This window comes from Oreochromis niloticus, linkage group LG12, assembly GCF_001858045.2.
Source record: "Oreochromis niloticus isolate F11D_XX linkage group LG12, O_niloticus_UMD_NMBU, whole genome shotgun sequence".
NCBI classification, from domain to species: Eukaryota; Metazoa; Chordata; class Actinopteri; order Cichliformes; family Cichlidae; genus Oreochromis; species Oreochromis niloticus.
Window position 1 is genome coordinate 34,792,815 of NC_031977.2, and position 12,418 is coordinate 34,805,232.

Here is a 12,418-nt window from a genome sequence, read left to right on the forward strand (position 1 = left end):
AGGCTTGAGATAAAATGAAAAATGTTGTGTGTTAAATAATCAAAGTCTCACATTTTATTTGCTTTTCCAGACAAATTCAACGCCTACGTGACTTTAAAGGTGCAGAATGTGAAAAGCACAACTATCACAGTCCGAGGGGACCGGCCATGTTGGGAACAAGACTTCATGTTGTGAGTACCTCAAACCCTGCCACTGCTTTGCTCTAAATTTCACTTCTCAGTGTACAGTTTTTATGTTTTATCACTTTTATATGTTAATTTAAAAAATGCATTTAAATTATGACATTTAATTCAGTTTCCCTGCTTCTTCAGCATTTTTTAAGCCGCAGAAAGCATAACAATAGCTTAAATATAAAATGATAGTTCATACATCTTTATGTAGAAACTTCATACATCTTTCATCCACTGAAAGATTACGTGTTCTTTTATGGTTTAAATATTGCAACGCGGTGTAGTGCTGTGCTCTGGCATACAGATTTGCAGTATTCAAATTGAATAATGTGGCGCTGAAGTAATGTATTCCACCCAGCAGAAACTCACTGACAAGACACTCATTGAAAAGATGGCTTTGCTAGACTTAAGAACAAAATAAAGAGTTGGTCAATAAGTGAAAGGTGGAAAGCTGGCTGTTCATTTGTCTATAAAAGTGTGTCCTGTTACATCTGGTTTAGCTTTTAAAGTAGAAGAACATCTCTTCCTCCTGCACGTCTTTGCAAATTGCCACCAGATTCAAACCCAGAACTTTGTTTCTGTCTGATAACGGATACGGAAAAGCTGCATTTCCGAAACGGCTGAGCCTGATGTTGACTACTTTCACTATCAGCCAAACTAATCCAGATTTTAAAGTTGAAAAAGATCTAAAAGATCTCTCAAAGACAACTTCACCTTGCACTCTTTAACCAAATGTAGGCAGGACCGTCCAACCACACTTTAGATTCCTGGTATTGGAGGCATATTTAGTTTTGGTTTCATTTATAAGACCTATGCTATAACGCATATAACACTCACGTAGCAAAACATTAAAAGTTAGCTGAATCTCATCTCATAGTAATGGCATATTTGATTGTAATATACTGAAAATAGATTTTTATTGTGGATGCATTGCACCAAGGATCAGTCACGTCATTCTGACTCGAGCTTTGGTTTACATTTTCGTCGTTTACTTTTTTGGCTCAGTGTTGTCACTTTTATTGGCAGCAGTGCGACACTAAACTCCTGGGATGTATTAAAGCAAATGCAGGGAGAAATTGGAGCTTCAGGAGTATGTGTCAGCCCTTGGATGAATGCAGGCCAGGTATCCAATGCAAGCTGACTTGTTAGCTGGCTTTAATAGGGCTCGCTGAAATTGAAAGAGAGCACCAGCCGCCTGTGGGACTCCAGTCGGGCACAGGCTACTAAATGGGAATTTGTGGTTGGAGCAGGTAGGATGGATAGAAAGTGAAATGATATGCCCAGCTCAGATAAGTGGACGAGTTGGTGATAAATCTAATGAATTGTCCAGCCAGGTCTGAGTACATGTGAACAGTAGAGGGAGTTGGGGGGGGGGGGGTGCAGCTGAAATAGCTGAAATCCCACTTTACGTTTTTTTGTTGTCATTCCTGAAATGCTGGTTCTTGGTACTCTTTGATTGGTTGGATGCAAAACCCATTTTTAGACAAAGAGTTATGCAGCTGCCATTTCAGTTGTATATGTCTTGAGATCAATGTCGGCACATTACTTTTTAATTCCTACAGTAACTATTAAATGTGCATGTGCTTACTGTAGGAAGTAATTTGTTACTTTGTGTGCCACTTTCTTTTTTTCATGTATCATGTAACTAGCAGTTATTAATTTTAAACTCTACGTGTGCTGACAACATGTAGGGTTCACAAAATAAAGTAACTGCTGTACACTGACACACTGATTGCACTGACTGGGAGAACAGTTAAAATAAATGCATATTATGAATGCATGGGGGTCAGGCTAGGATCCCCAAGGATGTCTTATAGCTCAGTTCTTTGCACGGATATGCTAAGAAGCTCTGTGAGAGTATTCACAGGCAGATGTGCGCACTAAACTAACGAACTAACTAATCACCAATCAAACATAAAAGATTTGAGTGAAAAACTCAAAAATCTGTGTGCATGTAATGCCACTCCAAGCACGTGATCTTACACAAAACGGCGAACCCCAAAATCTCTCCTGAGTGTGAGGAGAGACACTCAGGTCAACACCTTGCTTGAGAAAACGTGAGTGAATAGGGGCAAATTTTCAAGTGATAGATAAACATGCTTTATAAATGATTCACTAGTACAACAGTTTGAAATTGTATTTTTCTTTACATAACAGTTTAGCATTTGAATACAGCTTGTAAAGCGCGCACCAGTATCACACATTAATCTTCCTCCTCTCCCCGTCTGTCTTTGTCAGACACACAGACACATATGTCAGTCGTGCATTGTGTTCTGTACAAGGGATACTGATCTTTCCTGCAGACTGATCCCTTTAGACTTGATTAGCGAATGGAGTGGAGAGATTGACTGTGAATCGACATTATTATATAACACTGTCTCCTCGCCTCACTCTTTACCTGTTACTCTGTTTTCCAGAGTCAGTATGAAGGTTTGGTTTTTTTTTAGTTAAGTAAAATATGGAGTTTTATGACCTTACCCAAAAAGTTGACTCTGTTCATCTGGACGTAGTGTTTTCTGTCTCTCGAGTCTGAAGAGGTCACTTGGATGAATGATGAAACATTTCTCCCACTGAAAATGCTACGATCAGATGAACAGAATTAACCTTCTGGGATTTCCTTACCTGGATGATTGAGCATGCATCGAGATATTATGGCCCTTATTGTTGAAAAAAGAAGCACACAGCCCCCCATGCTGTAGCTAAATGGCTAATTAACTCCTGAGTCTCATTAGCAGCAGTTATGCTCAGTGAGGCGCAGAAGCAGTGCGCTGCCTTTGAGCCACGTTCAAGGTATCAAGAAGGAATTTCAAGGTTTCAGTGAGACGGTCGTATCTGTCGTAGGGCCTCCTGAAATGTGTTTTTGTGTTTTATTAACATATAATATATTATATTATATTTTATTAACATATAGCATTCACTATATGGGCTTGGCTTCCAGTCATGGTGGGCCTCTGCAGTCAGGTTTAAACTGGTGACTCTAGATATTGTTCTAGGTGTTGCTGTGATAGAGATCTGCAGCTGTTCTCGACCCACAGTATATAACACAGTAAATCCAATAATAAAAAACTAAAGAGAAACTGAAAATTACCTTTTTGTTTTTCATCCTCTCTAAAAACACACGTACTCCTCACAGCTAGCATGCATCTTCTTCTTTTTGTACTGAAATGACATTTTGCAGTATATGATGCATTGTAAATATCAACTGCATTACAAGCAGGACTCACTCTAAATATGGTTGTGTTGCTCAGAAACAGTGAAGAAGTCACCTCCTCACAGCTGGATGGTGACTGTGCTGAAACCCTGCCAGATGTGCAGTCTGACTCTTAGACCTCACTGGGAGTACCAGGCACATCTGCGGCTTTAGTTTCTTATATTGTTTTTTCTCAAGATTCTTAAAACGGATGATTACAGACAGAAGTTACTGTGGGTTCAGATACAAAGGGGGAAGGCAGATGTCTAAGCTTACACAATGTTTGTGTGCTCACGTTTACTGTGTGTGTGTTAGCACAGATGCGAATTGGCATGCCCATGTCACACTGGGGATCTGTGTTGATCGGGAGTAGATTTCATAGTGGTGGGATTACCAGCTTCACTGTGGCGTGCTGGTATTTTGGTTCAGATGAAGCTCAGATCAAAGAAAAAATGAGAGCTGGGTAGAAAGTGAAATGCGGTACAAGTCAGAGAGGAGTTTGGACTGATACTAGCTTGCACTCAACTGTCATGCCAACCCTTTCACTCCGGCAAAAATTAAAAATAAAGCCAAGAACAGTAACCGCATTGCCAGCTGCACTTAGGCCTCCTTTCAAACTCAATCTCTCACCTGCTGATTGCATTCGCCTTTTCTCTCTGACACTTTGCAACCTTCGGGAATCCTGACTTTTGAAAGCTGCAAGATATCTGTTTAGGCTGGGGGGGGGGCAAGACTTTGTAAAGTAACTTGAGGTAATCAGACTTTGGAAGTAAACAGTCAGTATTTTTCCACGTTTCAATTGTTGCAAGTATTTTGGGTGTCAATCAGTAATCTTTAAGTTGCATCGAGGTTACACTGTCGATGTGGATGTAGCCACCTTGATGTCACCTATTCTTGAAATATGGTTTCAAGGCCTCCAGTTGAGCATTTTGGTCACAGGTGTTAATTTAACCCTTTGTGGTGAGCAGCAGATAGATGTGACTGAGAAACCAAAGGACACTCCATCACTCACCCTAAATTATGCCCTGCTTTAGTGTTTCTTTTACTCTTAATGGAACCATAATTTCCAAAATGAACATCATCATGTGTTAAATATGAAATATGATCCAGACTATAAATACGGGGCTGTTTGCTCAAAGACTTCCATAAAATGTGACTTATTCTTGGAGCCAAACAAGTTTTCCCCTGCTGGGGAATGCAGGTTTGAGGCACTTGGCTTCACCTTTAAAGCCCAACTATATTTATATTTGTGCACAGGATAATACCATTATACATAATGGTGAGCGAGGAGTAATGGTGAGGTTTAGCTGAATCTTAGTGGTAGTAGTAATGGCCTAAATAAGTGTATTTCTAAAGGGGGCTAGACCTCTGGAAAGACCAGAGCTTTCTCAGTTAAACCTTGGGTAACGTCAAAGGTGGAGATACTGTATAAACATCTGGCAAGGACCTGCATCAGAATACAATAGAATAAAATAGCCCTTTATTGTCATTGTACTTGTCCTATGAAATTGTGGAATTCATCAACAAAATATACTGTAAGAATCAGTTTCATTATAGTCACAGAGTAACCCAACGTGTTGCTTTAAAGGTCACTGATTCTACCAGCTGGATTTGCTCAGCAGAGGTTGTTTTAAAGCCGAGGTGTCCTCGTGGCCACGGCACGGTCACCTCTGGATGCATGCTTTAACTTTGGAATAACCACAAGGATCCCACCTTAAGGTCTGACGCTGCAAACTGTCTCATACCAGCTGTGCTGTGTAATCTGTCCCTTATGTGCTTGAGTTATCAGTAGATGCTAAGATCAGTTAATTACTTAGTGTACCTAATACTGACTTCTCTCCATGGGTCAGTGTGTCCAGCAGTGTGTTGATGAGCAGGATACAGCATGTCACTGAGTACCAGTGCGACTACTTTGAGATTCGGCTTAGTTGCAAAAGCCCACTATTGCATTTTTTGACATTAAATACATTTAATCTGCACATTTATTCTCTGTAGATACTGAATGTTTACATTAACTTCTGAAATTTGTCCTAAAAAGAAAACAGACTCAAAAATTATGCATTTAGAAATTGTTATGTTTATTTGTGACCTTTGTGTTTGGCTTGCTTGTGTGTGGTTTTGCTCTATTTTGGAGTGAATCTTTCAGAGACAGTCAGCAGGATGAGGTTTGCTGAGCCCAGTCTGACCTGCAGGATTTTCCTCTGGGGAGAAAATCGGCCGTCACAGATGACGGCCTCAACAGTACAGTCTGAAAATATTAAAACATCTCTGTCCACAGACACGACCTAAGCCTTTCAGAGATTTATGGCAAAGCCCTGATGAGCACCAGTCACACAAACGGGCCTCCTTCTACACAGGAATACAGGTTCCCATAAAAAGCTGCTGTTGAAAACTCAAGAGGAACCAATTTTACACATCACTGCAGCAGCAATTTTCTAAATTTTAGAGATTCTAATTTAAGCCATTTATTTCCTTCAGGAAGATTTTTCTTTATTTTTTAGCTCTGCTGATGAGGTGATGGCAAAATGATCAGGATGTTGCTCCATCAGGACTAGGCTGAGCTGTAATGAGGAAATACACATTTTCTTGGAGATGAGAGGAAAAATGAGCCGGGTGTGCAAGAGAGAGAGAAATAGAGAGAGATCACAATAAAGCAGCAGTTTAAAGGTGATTCATGAACCTCCAGCACTGCCTCTCAATCTCAACACACATAAGCTATGATATGTGAAAAGTATACATACCTGCCAAATGACTCGTAGTCTTAAATCGTCAGGCTATGTATGAACAGATGGTCAGTTGGGTATTTGAGAGGTCACATTTGCATTATTTATGAGAATCTTTTTCTTGTTGTTTGTAAATTGAGTTTATTTGTTTTCTTCTGCTGAAAGCGTCTATCTAGCATCTTACTGCAAAGTCCAATATTTATTTTTCCTTCGGCTATCACTAATTGTCTTGTGCGATCTTAGCCTCCTTCGTTCTTTGTGTCGTATCTGATCTGTTAAATACTGTATGATGGCTGCTTGGTGGGCTGGTTTATGAGACGATAAGCAGTTGAATGTTGATGCCTCTAAACAGACTCATCAGACTTAACCTGTTAGCCTCTCCTCATGCATGTGAGGATTTAAACTCTCCAGCTCGGTTTGCTCTTGTCTTTCTTTTCTTTTATCACAGGTAAGTGGGAGTGGCTTACCTCATTGTCTCCATTTCCTTTTTCAGTATGTCTCTGCTTGCTTTGGCTCTTTGCTGATTCTGGCTGTTTCATTTAGTCTGACTTACCCACTCGCTTAAATCTAGATCTCATGATTGGCACAGTTCAGAGGTCTGCTGTGAAGGCGGCTTCAGTAAAAGTTTACTTTTAAAGTTACAGGGGTTTGTAACAGGATGCCACATGGGGCTTATGCTTTATACTATCATTTCCTCCTGAAAACAGCAGCTTTCACATTTTTCTCTTTAATTTGAAACCCCCTTAGTGTAAGACAACGCGCACATAAAATAGATTTGTTTCGATTCCTTGACCACGTGGGTCAGACTGTGTGGCCTTTCCTTCAAGTTCTCTGTCAATTAAGTTGAGTTTAACTATCAAAAAAGGGCAACCTTTCCGTCTTTTCACATCAACCCTCATTAGTCTTTGGCCACCGATTTTATCAAGTTATAATATCAGGACTGATCAACGTCTCTCTGATCGTAACCTTTTTGCACCCATCTAACATTTGTCCCAGTGGTGCTGTTTTTTAGAAAGGGTATTTTCCACCAACGTCTGGAAGCAGTAGTTGGAAGCAGTTTTCTGCAGTTTTCTTAGAGTGCATTTAAAAAATGATTTGATTTGTGCAGGCGATGTCAAATAAAGGGAAAATGTTTTGTAAATTTGAGCAGGAGCACTGATTCTTAGCTGGAGGAGCAGCTTGTGTAAAGCTTCTCTCACAGGAACACATAAAAAGCTGCTTCACCACTGACTTTATCCGTTATTCTCCAAAGTGCTTCAGTCTCTCCCTCACAGGACATAATTTCCATCAAGCATTATGCTCAGTAAAAATACATACTTACACATCCTCTCTGGCCTTTCTGTTTTTTCCAGTTTCTGTCTCTTCTGTCAGAAACTGCACTCAAAGACATCCCTGCACATGTACACACTCCCATCTGAGTGTTAAAAATACACCATTTCATTCCCTTTTACAACAAACCATTCCCTCAATAATGGATGGGCTTTGATGGAGGGCATATGACGGAGCCAGATGTAAACCTAAGGCACATGTACACACACACAAACACACATCTGAGCTATGAGTCATATAGTTTGGAGACAGGCTCCACAGAAGGGCAACATCAGACTTCTTTCTAAAATTTGGATTTTATGATATCAAATGAATAATCCCTCAGATTAAAATGAGCAGATCATGAGGTACTTTTGTTTTTTGGTTTTGTTTTTTTTTTCCTTTCTTTAAGCCCGTTGATCCAGAGCTGACTCTCACGTTATGCAATGCATTACTTGCCATTAGTCGAGTTCACCTTGGTCTTTTTGGACCTTCGAAAATTACACAATCTGCCAAGAACAGATCGGCTGAAAAACCCAGGAAATGTCCAAATGGTGTTTTTGCACTTTGGCTACAGACAAGGGAGACTGGGAAAGTCAAAAGAACTAATGTGGAACCAGCTCCCAGTTTGGGTTTGGGAGACACCCTCTCTACTTTTAAGATTAGACTTAAAGCATATAGTTAGGGCTGGATCACGTGACCCTAAATCCTTCCATAGTTACGCTGCAATAGGTCTAGTCTCCTGGGGGATTCCCATGATGCACTGTGTTTCTTCTTCACTCACCTTTTTCCACTCACTGTGTTTAAGCACCTCACATCTGTGACCGTTTTCAACAGCAAGTCTTTGTCCTGTCTTCCTGTCCTCACCTTCAGCCATATACCATTGGTTGTGGTGTATGGCCGCCCCTCCCTGAACCTGGTTCTGCCAGAGGTTTCTTCCTGTTAAAGGGGAGTTTTTCCTTCCAGCTGTCACCAAGTGCTTGCTCCATTTGTTGGGGCTTTCTCTGTATTATTGCAGGGTCTTCACCTTACAATATACAGCGCCTTGAGGCAACTGCTGTTGTAATTTGCTCCTATGTAAATACTTTTGAATTGAATTGATTTAAAGGACCACAAACAAGTTATTAATCATTTTTATTTGGTTTCCTGCATATAATGAAGTCATTAAAACAGTATTTTTGTATCACATATATTACAAGTGAAAATAAGAAAAAAAAGAACATTTTAATGTCATCAATGTTTTCTTATTCAAGACAAATGGACAAAAAACATTATGTTTAAATGTTTACATTTACGAGCATCCATGGTGTGAAAGCAGATTTAATATGTGCAGAATGTTTTTGTGTGTCAGTTATATTTTGGAGCTGAATTGATTCCTGCTGTTTAAAATTCACAGATAAAAGTCAGAATTTTCCATCGACCTGGAACTGGTCTCTGGCCTCTGCTGTCATTTTGCTGTCCTCAATGAGAGCGTCATTAATGGCGTTGTTTTACATAGTTGCAATAGCAAACCGCCAAACACATCAGTGCCGATGTTTAATATTAACCATGCTAATATTTAGGAAGATCACCATTTTGGTTTGACTTGCCTTCAACAGGCAGCAAGGAGCTACATGCAAGCACACTCACGTACACAAGTGTAAACTTTTCACATAGCATCTCCCACACACCCTCTTCTCTCCGTCATCCCAGCTGTGACGTGTCATCTTGGATGACTGACAGCTAAACTGAGGCGAGATGAATATGAATGGGACTGTGAATATGAATATGCAGATGAGGAGCGGAGACGGTTTGGCTGCTGTCTTCTTTTTTAAAAGATCTGTCAGAAAAAGACGGCTGTCACCCTTCAGCCTCGCTTCTTTAAGATAATACTGGCCCACTTACAGACCTGCTGGGAGGAGAGCGGTGCTGCAGTGTGCTGAGGTTAGGGGCACACACAGAGTATATAATGATAAACCTTGAACCAAACAACTGTTGTGTCATAATCACTAATTATTTAGGTCGTTATTAGGCAAATAACAAGTAAGCACTAAGTGAGGGTAGCATTAAGTCAGGTAGGCCACAGAATTGAGCTTGGAGACAAGCTTAGCAGGTCAGCTGTCGGCCTGCATCAGCTGATGGATTAGCCAGTCAGTTTCTGTGCACCCAATTTGAAAAAGTCATATAATATGAAAGGGGAGGGAGGTATGCTCAGAACACAGATGAATTACTACAGATGGAAATGACCGTTGGCATGGGCAGCGCAGTGGTGTGGCAGATAGCAGAGCAAGGGTTCAAATCCACCATCTGGATTTTTTTGTGTGGAGTTTCCATGTTCACCCCGTGTCTGTGTGGATTCTCTCCGGCCTCTTCCCCATAATCCAAAGAGATGCATGTGGTGGTGTTAGGTTAACTGTTGATTCTAATGTAGCCCTTGGTGTGAATGGTTGTTTCTCTGCATTAGCCCTGCAGCAGTCTGGTCCAGGGTGCACTCCGCCTCCCCCCTTATGATGGCTCAGATAGGCTCAAACAATAAATCGTAACAGGTCTCACTACCATCTTCTAAATCTTCATTATCACTTTTATTGCTGTCCATTTGTCACAAATCGTGACGATTGTTGTAGCTAATTGTGTGAAATTGTGTTTTTTGGGGGGGGGTTTTGTGATATTTGATAAATCAAGTTGTGAACTCTGGGTTCTTCAGCATAAGGCCCTATATTCATCCCTGCCTCATTTCCACAGCTCTCACATTTGTAATAAACTCATACGAGACAACACCAAAGACTGCGTGGAGTTTATACGACAGCTCGACAAATTCGGAGCGAGACAGCACCTCCTACTTTGTTTATACACAGCAGTGATTGACAGTCACATCAGTGTGCAACAACGGTACAAAGAGAAAAGTGAAGGACGTGATTTCCCACCAAAGCTATATATTAATAATGTTCTGTTATGAACCTGAGTGTGTTTGCAAATGTTCTCAAACCTGCACAACAGTTGTGTATCTTTGTTTTGAAGCTGGTGAACAGAGGTTACTCACAGCAGTTTGCCACTATATACCTGAACGCCCTACAACCACACAGACATGTTCTAGTTAATAATCTCTATGGTTAATACACTGGTACAGAGCTTTTAACTTTGACTGTAATATAGGTAATGTGTTTGTCTGTTTCTCCAGTGAGATCAGTCATCTAGAGTCCGGGCTGGTGGTGGAGCTGTGGAACAAAGGTTTGATCTGGGACACGATGATCGGCACGGCACTGATACCCCTCAGCTCCATTCGACAGTCTGACGAGGTAACACACCCTTTAATCTCTTTGTCCTCGCTCGCATGTGGACACGAAGGGCTTAAAACAACGTCACCTCGTTATGTCACTAGACGCAGACTTCTGCACACGAACTATGAGCACATATTCATGTTTTCAGTTTAATTTCAATATGCAAAGTTTAAGGTATAAATCAAATAAAATTACTTATTTTTCAAAGTTAATCAATACTTAATGGTTTGTTCTAAAATAAACCTTCCCCATCGAGGAGCATGCTGTAATAGTGCTGTTCTGTCAGTTACTTCCAGCATCTCAGCACTGAGTAACAGGCGTCCTTTGGAGTGAGCATCCTGACACCCTGTCTGCAGAAATATTGGCCGCTGAGAGATGACAGCCCCATTTTAAACACATGCAAAATCTGCATTGGAAGGTTTGGGTTGGGGGATTTAGGTGTCAGGCTTTTCAACCAGGAGACCCTGGTTTGCGTCCCATTGAGACCTTTTTTGTTTTTGTTTACTCTCTTTCACTCCCGCTCACTTGTTAGGTTTAGGCATTAAACATAAATGAGCTGTGCCCATGGTTCGTGCATTAGTTTGTGCCCCTTAGTTGACACAAAAGAAAACATTTTCTTGATTTGATAGCCTCACACTTCCACAGAATTATTGTGGACTTTGTCCCTCAAGCTTTTTAATGGCCTCTGTGAACAGCAAGACTGACTATAACAACCAGGACCTGTTTCAACATACAAATGGGAACTTGATTGTTATTTTTACACACTTGACAGACCTGCTCTTTTTAGTACTTCTTATACTTGATAAAGCAGACTTGATGCTCTCACTTCTGTGAATGCCTTGGTTCTTTTGGGTTAATGTAGAGATCAGGTTTTATTCAGATAAATAATGCAAAGCACGAATCAGTTTAAGCATAATTTGAAATATTTGATCAGTCCCATACCAACTGGAAGTGTAGCTTCCAGTCAGCTGCGGTCCAAACAGTTTAATCGGTCAGTGAATCTGCCACAGCGGGACACACATCAAGCATAACTGAACACAACAAGATGCAACTGATCACACACCACAACTAAGCTACTGATAAAGTTTTGATTATTAATTTTGGCACATGATCAGATTTGATGATTGGTTGTGGATTGTGGGGGAAAATAAAGTTAAATCTAAATATGAGCTGTGCGTGAAAAAAGAGAAGTGGTCTGAATTCTTTTCATTCAACATGTTAAACTACACATACACACTGTGTTTACATACTTCTGCAGTAATTACCTGAATCTCTATTGTTAAAATATTATTTGTGTCTGATTATATTTGAACTGAACTGATGGTTAAACTGGTTTTGACCATTAAAATTGAAAAAAACAAAAAAACAGTGCTGTGTTTTTATGAGATGTGGTGTATCTGCAGCTCAGGCTACTTATGCTAGCAACAGCCCTTGAAATAAACACACACACACACCTTCTGCCAAGCAGTGCTTACTTATTAAAGCTCCATCTTTCCCCGTTAGCTTAGTCTTAAAAAGCCCTCTCACAGGTGAAGCATTGGCTGAGTCATTTTGTCGGACTGTGGGCAGGCCGGTCTCGCCTGTAGACCTCATTACTTTTTCTGCAGTTTTAAAGCGAGGCAGCAGCTCCTGTGTAGTCATTAATAATGTAGCCTCAATGTTTGGCGTCTAAGTATGAAGCACAGTATACACTCACCTTCTTTTTTCTTTTGTTCAACATCTGAACTGTCAGTGTTGTTCCTCATCTTTTCAGCTTTGCTCAGGTTCAGT

General features: G+C 40.5%; 1 protein-coding gene across 1 annotated transcript in view; it reads left to right on the forward strand.

Annotated features, from left to right (window-relative positions):
- Positions 1-12,418, forward strand: part of unc13ba (unc-13 homolog Ba (C. elegans)) — a 177,884-nt gene that overhangs the window by 27,462 nt on the left and 138,004 nt on the right. Inside the window, exons 3-4 of the mRNA XM_025897097.1 lie at positions 71-170; positions 10,549-10,666. Coding sequence (XP_025752882.1) covers positions 71-170; positions 10,549-10,666 — 218 coding nt within the window. The remainder of the gene's footprint in view (positions 1-70; positions 171-10,548; positions 10,667-12,418) is intronic.